Genomic DNA, 9,456 nt, shown 5'->3' with positions numbered 1-9,456 from the left:
CAATGTAGGAAAACAAGAACAAACCGACTTAAGTCTATCAAAGACGGTGTTTAAACTACTCAATCTTACGCTAGGTGAGGCATCAAGAACTGAGTACGGCCAGATCAAATGCAAGGAATCGTTTTTCTGGTGCACACCCAAGGCGTTTGGGTTCAAAACTAACACTTGAAACATTTTTAGAAGTCAGTTCACTAACTGAATAATACATGGTTAATTATTTATGATGAATCAAGCAATTATATAAAGATATTTAAGAGAAATCTATGTAACACTAAGAACGATGTGAAACATGAACTATCCAGTGCCGTGAGAACAGTCCCTGCTTAGGAGGAGCAGTCAAAGGCTGCTGTCTGCACTTACACAAAGTCCACAGCCCAGCCCAGAGCTTACCCTCTTGCTGGTCCTCCCACAGACACCACCTGCAGAGGGAAGGGCCCTCGGCCCCCACGGCCCCGCCTGCTCCCAGCCCAGTGGCCAACCACGGTGCCAGCTATTTCTAGCTTCCCTCCCTGAGAAGGAATAGGTTGGACTCCTGCACAAAAACAAAAACAAAACAAAACATGAGAAGAAAAGTATCTTTATAAACACAACATTAGGACCTACAAGGGGAAAATAAGCAAAGCAACTCGTATTTAGTAAGAAGCCGTGTACCTGCTTTACGAACATTTTATTACAGAAGGCTCTCTGCACACCATGCTGCTGCTATTATTATTATTACTATTATTATTATTTTGTTTTTTGAAAGCAGGTCTTTCCATGTAAGCCTGGCTTTCCTGGAACTCTATAGGCTAGTAGCATTGAATTCACAGAGATCCACCTGCCTCTGCTTCCCAAGTGCTAGAATTAAAGACATGCTGGGCCCTACACCAGATTTCAATCTGCAGTTAAGAACCTATAATAGAGTTAGGTATGGTAGTAAATATTCGTGATCAAAACCTTTGGGAAACTGCGGCAGGAGGATTGTGGATTTAAGGCCAGACTGGACTACAGGGAGACCCTGTGTAACTTAGAGAGAGTGGAGCTTGAGTAACGGCTCACCCGTTCACTGATGGCGCTTACCACCCAGCCTGATGGATGGCCTGTGTTCTACCACCAAGTTCCACGTGTTTGTAGGAGAGAACCAATTCCTGCAAGTTGTCCTCTGACCTCCATAAGTACTGTGCAGCATGTTCATATGCAAAATAAATGTTTAAAAAACAAAACTAAACTAAACAAAAGAATCTGCAAGGGAGTTAGATCTTAACTGCCATAGTGGACTCCTATTTAGGGAAATTCAGATAAGTGTAGCCAGCTGAGTGTAACTGGGTTGCCTTCTACACCACCAGATGGACTTGTGCACCCTCAGAATGCTTTTCTCTAGATAAATACTTCCATGTTGGTGTCATTAGCCAAACATTAGGGAAATTAATCAATAAATCTAAGCACTCCTTCCTCTCTCTCACACACTAGGAATGGAACCCAGGGTCGCGCACAGGCCGGGCAAGTGCGTTTCCACTGAACTACATGCACACACCATGGATTCTGGAAATAAGGTCTCATTGTGCAATCCAGGCCAGTGGGAACCCGTGACCCTCTTGCTTCTGTGTGGAGTTACAGGGAGACTACACACAGTTCCACAGTTACCACATTGCTAAATTAGAACCTCCTCAAGCACAAAATTAGATACATGCTGCACTCACCAGCTTCTATTGATTACTGATGGATTGACTATTTCTGTTTTCTGACCTAAGAAATTCCTTAATCTGTGTTATAGGAAAGCGGTTAAAACCAAACGAGTGTGAACATTTTGCTCCTCAGATGACATGGCAAGCTCCTTACAATCCTGCTGTGAAGACGCATGCCTATGGCCAACTCCACTCAGCTGTTGGAAACAGCTATGACTGCAAAGTTACCCAGAGTGTGTCAGACCCATCCTCCCTGGAGAGGCCTTTGTTTCTAAGACAAGCTCTTAGCTGGCCAGGAGCTAACTATGGAGACCTGGCTGTGCTAGAACCTGCCTCTGCCTTCAGAGTGCTAGGATTAAAGGAATGTGCCACCACACTCAGAAAAGATGTTTTAATAAGTTTACTTTATGCTAATATTATTTTGCCAGGTAATATAAATAAATGAATAAATAAATAAATAATTGGTGTTTGGGGGCACAATTTCACCATGTAGCATCAGCTGATCTGAAACTTGCTATGTTTACTAGGCTAGCCTTTAACTTGTAGTAATTTTCCTGCAAGCCTTTTTTTTTTTTACTTTCCCCCCCTTTTATTAAAAATAGGTCTTCCCCTCTCACATAATATATCCTGATTAGTTTCCCACCCTTTACTTCTGCCAGTTCCTCCCCTCTCTTACTGTCTCATTAGAAAACAAACAGTTTTCTAAGGGATGATAATAATAAGACATAGTGAGATAAAAGCAAAAACTGACACATTGGAATTGGACAGGGAAAAGAGCCAAAGAGAAGGCCCACGAAGACCCACTCGTTCACACTCAGGAATCCCATAAAAACAGTAATCCGGAAGCATGACTCCAAAGACCCAGACCTGTACAGACCCTGTGCATGCTGCCTCAGTCTCTGAGTTCATAGGATCATGTTGTTTACAGGGCCTGGTTTTCTTGGCGTCCTCCATCCCCTCTGGTTCTTTTGCCTCCTCTTTTGCAGGGTTCCCTGAGCCCTGAGGGGAGGGATTTGATGGAGACATCCCGTTTAGGGCCTGCCCCTGTCTTCTAAGGGCTGAGATACAGGCATCCACTGCAACACCCTAGTAAGACTGAGAAGTTACTAAGCTACTTTACGGCTACCTTCTGTCTTGAGCCCCTGCATCCACTTGTACTTCAGGTCCACAGCTGATGTGCTTTAGGTGCACACAGTGCAGGCGTGAACAGGACAGCTGGGAGGCCAGTTATGTTCCTTGTAGTTCCCTTTCCTTGCTCTCCCTACCCATAGGACAGGCCACATCAGAGTCCAACTCCACAGGGAGCTGAAACACGTGGTGGGGTTACAGGAACAGGAAGATCAGGGCCCACTGGGGCTGCAGACAGCTCATCCTCAGCCACATCTTTCCATATACCATGGTTCTTGCAGGCCTCTGCAGGGGCAGGGAACTGAGATGGAAATGCTATCATCCAATGCCTATCACGAAAGTAACTCTGAATGCATCAGACCAATCCTGCAAAATTACTTGATGGCTTCAAGTGACAGTAGAATTCGAATGAACTATTTCCAAAACTCGGGATTCCCCTTTACAAGATAAATACGAATGAACAGAGATGGAAGGAATATTTACAGTACACTATCTTACATGAGAATTTTCTTTAAAAAACAAACTATCAGAGGCTTTTATGTGATAGAAAGTCTGCACCTGCTACATCTTCTACACAAGAACAAGCACCTTCACCAAAAGACGGCTTCGTGATATACGCCACTGTGCAAAATTGGCAGCCTAGCCTGAGCATGTGAGGTGCTGGCCAGGACACACTGATGCACAAACAAGTTGTCTTCTAGGTAGACACTCAGTGGCCTAGCCTGGAAGGAGAGGACAGGACAGCTACGACAGGGCCACTGGATAGACCCAAGGGCAGCGGGTCAGTCAGGGACCCAAGAGAAAAGTCAATGAGTTAGAGGAGGCTTGATAGGACAGCCATGGAGGGAAGGGGCTAGATGCTGGAGCAGAGGAAATGCGGGCAGTGGAAGCTTGGAGGGGTGTGGGTGTGGTAATAATTACCGCCCTGGGACTTGCTAGTCCTGCTGCTGTCACTGCCTGAGAAGGCTCCACAGTGTCCCGATGCTGCTGGCACCCGGAAGGCACGGTAAGGGCCTGTTGCTACTGTTTCCCCATAATGGCCTCCGAAGCCACAGACTCCTGTATCCACAGTGGAGACAAACAGGAAAAGCATGAGAGGTGGGTCTCAGAGGGACCTCCCATGCATGCAGAACAGACCCTATCTTTGTCAGCTTCTGGGAAGAAGTCTCCCAGACCCTCTTGCTCTCTCAATATCCGCCCATCATTCCCACAGGCCAGCACTGCAGGCCAGCCTCCCGTAGCAGTCATTCAAGAGGGCACTGGCTGTGGCCTCCTGAACGCGAGATGTGGGACAAGAAGGGAGCTCTCTGTGAGCCAGAGGGATTTACTTTCTCACACTTATGAAAAGTAACTGAGATTAAGGTGACTCCATGTTCTTTGTCACCATCTCCTTCAGGATCTTACTCTCTCACCTCTACTTGAGAAGAATTACTGCCATGATACTGCTTCCTAAAACCTACTATTGCATGTCTCCACATGGCAAGCAGTGGTACCACTAGAAGGACCACATGCTCTGCTCCACTTGAAAGATTTCCAAACTATGACTCACCTGCAAAGCCCCTGCCCCTGCCCTGTGAGGGTGGGACTGGCCCAAAGTGCCGAGGGTATACAGAAGTTGGGTAGAAGGGCAGAGCAGGAGGTGGTGGGAAGGGGAGTGGGTGGTTTTGCCGGGAGAAGTTGAGCCCCTCCAGGATACTCTGGCGCATCTTTTCAACCTTGGCAGCCTGTTCAGCCTGAAGTCAAGGGACAGACAGGTAAAAACATCACCCACGTGTTTTAACAAATTGAAATAGTCACTAACAAAACAGAACCACTGCTGTACAAATCTCCATCTGCACGGTCTCCTAATTCCTTATTTTTAATATTTATTTTATGTCTAGTTGTGTGTCTATATGGGATTATGCATATGTACAAAGTGCCTGTGAAGTGGTTAGAGCCAAGCCTACCCCACTCCCCTGAGCTGGTGGTTGTGAGTTGCCTTTTGTGGGTTCTGGGAACTGAATTCAGGTCCTCTTCAAGAACAATGCATGCTCTTAACTGCTGAACCTCTCTCTAGCCCCTCACCTACTTCTAATACTTAGTCTCAACACCTAAATCAATTGTCAGGGGGACTTCTCTGGTCACTCTAAGATCTCTATGCAGCAGGGTGTGGACCATGACAAACTGTCCTCAGCTGAGTTCAAATGGGACAACACTGGTCCCCAGTGCAGTTCATACTGAAAACAGTTGGGGCTTCCTGCTAGCCTAGCTTTGCCTTCTTGCTGGTTGCACTGGTTTTTCCATAGTGCTGAAGTGCTCTGAGGGGCTTGTAAATGAGTAACAAGCTGTGATGTGGACAAGCGTGTACACACACTATCGAGCAACAATATTAAATGTTTATCAAGAGAAGCCACACAGAACAACTGAAAACAAACTGTGACCAATAACCAACCAACAATGCACCAATCTCGTGGAGCCCCAGCATTTATATACCTCTCTGACAAGTTCCCAGAATTCCAAATGTCCCACAATTGCAGAAACTATCTGCAGGTGACAAAATCAAGCCCTGGCTGGAACAAGCATGAGACAATCATAGTCAGCTGCTGTGGACAGTCTGAAACAGTCCTGTATCCCACAACTGGGATTAAAACGAAAACATAGTCTCATAATATTTCTGTGGTTTTTTTAAAGAAACCAAAATTCCAAAATTGACTACAAAGCAGCATTCCTCCAGGGCTTCTGCAGGGCTCCTGCTCCTAGGTCCCTGCTCTGATGTCAATGACAAATGATGACATGGAAGCAGAAGTCCAAGTTGCTTTGGCCATGGTGTTTTATCACAGCAACAGTGACTGTGAATTAGATAGCAGGTTTGGCTCATACAGTACATTTCACTATAATCACAGATGGCCACCTGTCCGCAACATACCTGACCATCACAGAGGTCGATGAGTGGGGTCTTTTCCCGGCTGGCTTTAAGAAGTTTGGACTGGAAGAGCTTCCCATCGAAATACATCCAAGGACAACAGTGTTCCCAGGGGATGGGCTGCCCACATGCATCATTAGCAAACAGTGCCATGTCTACTCCGCTCATGAAGAGAGCTGACAGCTGAATTCCTCGAGGGTCTAAGTTTTCAATCTTTTAATGGAAAAGAGTAATTTATATGGAGTAAGAGTACTACAGTATCACACTTTCCCACTAAACTCCCCCACGTTAACAGTTTAATGGAAAAGAGTCATTTATATGGAGTAAGAGTACTACAGCATCACACTTTCTCACTAAACTCCCCCACGTTAACAGAGCACGATCCCCATCAACAAGAGGGGCACACCTTGGCTTCACCCAGACCCAGTCTTACTCAAAGAAAATCATATTTTACTTTATTTTATTAGAGTATTTAAAATCATGTTTTATGAACATACTGAATAGTTTGATGTCTGTAAATTATTGCAGTGTGGATAATATGATGCTTAAGGATAGACATGACGAAGGAACATGGGCTACAGTCTCCTTCTGGGCCCAGAGCTCCACAAGCCCTTCAGTAAAGCCTTCAGATCTCAACACTGGCCATGTGCTAACAGAACGGTTTTCAAGTAGCTGTATTAAGAAATTAGTTGGCATAATTTCATTTTGAAATAAATTTGCACTATATGTTTGTTACTTTATATGCTGTTTCAATGAAACTTTAAAACTGTCAAAATGTTTTAGGAGAGCTTGTAAACAAAAGAATGCAAAAGGAGAAACATTGTACTCAAACTGTGTGTAACTGGCACTCCCTTTCTAGGCGGAGCACTGGTGCCCACCTGGCCAAGACCTTTGTCACCTCACAGACAACGGGCAAGGTAAGACACCTGACACAGTCCAATCAACTCTTGATCATCTGTGTGCGAAGGGCCTAGTTTGTGGATTATCTAGGACAAAGGTTTAATTCTACTTTGGTTTCTTTCTTGTCACCTCAATGGTTTTTCAAGAATAAAATCTTTAGAATAAAAATTTTTTAGTTCAGGTAAGGCCACATTGTGGCAGAAAAAAATGACTTTTGGAAAATGGTATTGTGTGAAACACAAAAAGAATATTTAAGTGCCAAATGCTAATGAACTTATGATTATCTGCAAGTATTTCCTATCACATTCTCGCCAATCTTTTCTAAAGATTTTAGTCAATGCAAGTAAACTTGTAAGGCCTAAGAGTCAGGTCATGAATTTACAAACACTGTTTATCTGTACCTCATGTAAGAAACATGAGGGCCTGAGGTGATGGATTAAATGCACTGTCATGTTTATGTGCAATAGATATAGACAGGGTCAGTCTGAAACAAATGGAAAGAACATATATGTGTTAATGAGCTCCCCTCTGTGTGCTCTAGAAAGGGAAGAGACTCCTCACCATAGAGAGTGAACTGGCCGGCTGGAGGAAGCTAAGCACAAGTGGGCTGTAAGCAAACAGACACCCCAGCACACAGGTCACCCTCCCGCTTCTATGGGACAGCAGCTATGAATCCCTCCTAGTCATCTGGGCCACTGCTTCCAGCCCATGGCTTCTGTGCCCTACACCAAAGACTGGAAAATCAGGATCAATGCTTAGGAAGAGATGGCAGTGCTATAAAGGTTTCTACCTCTATGAAAACGTTCTGCATTAAATACCATGCTGCCTACCTATGAACACAACTGTGACAGCCTGCAGGCAACTCTTTAGAGTATGGGTTACTACTGGTCATACCCAGATACAAAGTCCCACTGATTAAAATCCTGGCCATATCACTGTATATGGAGTTTAACAGAGTGTACCAAAGGTTTACAGCAGAAAAGCACTCTGATTAGAACTACTCATTTCTGAATTTGCTGAGAAGAATGGAGCAAGTCCTCACTGTGTGCACTCATTCATATATGAGTTACACTGGCCACTGAGGGACTGCAACTGTGAGTTTAAAAAATGATGTTATGTCTGAGGATGTAGCTCAGCGGAACAGAACTTGTTGACCATGCATAAAGCCCTGGGTTCAATCCTCAGAAATGGAGAAAAAATTACTTTCAAAATAATTATCAATTTTAGTAATGATAACTACCATTAACTTAACAGGGAAATGTTAAAATAAAATAAAAGCTATGTAATTATATAAATAAGATTTCCATTGCAGTATACATTTGACTTCCTTCAAAAACAAAAATTTTAAATTGTTGGGCTGGTGAGATGGCTCAGTGGTTAAGAGCACTGACTGCACTTCCAGAGGTCACGAGTTCAAATCCCAGCAACCACATGGTGGCTAACAACCATCTGCAATGATATCTGATGCCCTCTTGTTGGGTGTCTGAAGACAGCTACAGTGTACTTACATATAATAAATAAATAAAAATTTAAAATAAAAAAATTTTTAAATTGTTTTAGAGACAATTTCTTACTACATATCCCAAGATGGCCTCAAACTCTTGATCCTCTTATCTCTGGCCTCCTATCTCAGGTATATGACAACATGCCTGCCTCCCATAAAAACTTTCTAAAATTCACACTGCAGTGTTTTAATTTCCTTAATTGTTTTGTATTGTTTTTTTGTTTTGAGACACGGTTTCTCTGTGTTAACAGTTTTGGCTGCCCTGGAACTTGCTTTGCAAACCAGGCTGGCCTTGAACTCACAGAGATCTGCCTGCCTCTGCCTGTCTCCCAAGTGCAGCGATTAAAGTTGTGAACCACCACCATCTAGCAACTTTTAGTGATGAGTATGAATGCCTACATAAATGTATGTGCACCAGAGGCCAGAAAAATGCACTGGTTTCCCTAGAACTGGAGTGACAACAGACAGTTGTAAATTGCTATGTGTGTATCAGAGATGAAACCCAAGTCCCCTCAATAGCAGCAGCTATCTCTCCATTCCCCTTAAGTGTTAGTTAGAGCCCTAAACTGTACAGATGCCTGTACTTACTTAAATGGAGACAAAATATTCAACATTACCCAAAGTTCTTCAACTAGAGAAACAGACAGAAAAGTCTGGCTTCCCAAGCAATCCAGCTGCAGAGTTTACTCTCTGTGCAGAGAGTTTAAGAGCCAATTGTAATGAAGTGATGTCATTTGACTTCTACTTCCTGAGCTACAGACTTTCACTCTTACTTTCTGTCATATTTACCTATCTGCAAAACAGCTCTGCAGCTACCACAGACATGGTATAGCCCTTAATACTGTCTTTAATGATTTTCATTTTCCATCTTTTATAATCTCTGCTTGGCAAGTGGGACTTTTAAAAGAACTATAGGGATGTCAAGAACAAAGGAGATGAAACTGGACAAATATCACAATGGTAAAAGTTCCTTCTCCTCATCCTTCACCCCCAACTTTGAACCCCAGGCTCAGTGCTAATTTTGCCTTCACAATTACACTCATGCTGGAAAACTAGGAGAATGGCTCACAAAATTGAACAGGGAAGCAAATGAGGGTCATCAGTCACTGTCACAGGTATGCAGGGAACCACACAGAGCATGCTCAATTATTCATGGCTATGGTGGACAGAGTAAGCGTGGATGAGATGAATTCTTAAACACTCTTAGCTAAGGGTGCAGTGTCTTTCCCACTAACCCTCCCTTCAGAAAAGCTGATCGCAAGAGTCCAAACTGGCAGAAGTGGGACTTTTCTTCCTCTTTTCCTGATGGCAAAGCATGTACCAGACACTGACGGGGAAGAGTGACTGGTCTAGGCAAT

The 9,456-nt window shown here is 43.8% G+C and overlaps 1 protein-coding gene across 1 annotated transcript in view; it reads right to left on the bottom strand.

Moving 5' to 3' along the window:
- Positions 1 to 538: 538 nt before the first annotated feature.
- Positions 539 to 9,456, bottom strand: part of Fam120a (family with sequence similarity 120A) — an 83,156-nt gene continuing 74,238 nt past the window's right edge. The window contains exons 13-15 of the mRNA XM_028763294.1: positions 5,698 to 5,907; positions 4,342 to 4,525; positions 539 to 3,851 (exon numbers count right to left, since the gene is read on the bottom strand). Of these exons, the coding sequence (XP_028619127.1) occupies positions 3,646 to 3,851; positions 4,342 to 4,525; positions 5,698 to 5,907 (600 nt within the window). The 3' untranslated portion in view covers positions 539 to 3,645. The remainder of the gene's footprint in view (positions 3,852 to 4,341; positions 4,526 to 5,697; positions 5,908 to 9,456) is intronic.

Source organism: Grammomys surdaster, unplaced genomic scaffold (assembly GCF_004785775.1).
Source record: "Grammomys surdaster isolate TR1022 unplaced genomic scaffold, NIH_TR_1.0 137, whole genome shotgun sequence".
NCBI lineage: Eukaryota > Metazoa > Chordata > Mammalia > Rodentia > Muridae > Grammomys > Grammomys surdaster.
This window is presented reverse-complemented; position numbering and strand designations above follow the sequence as displayed.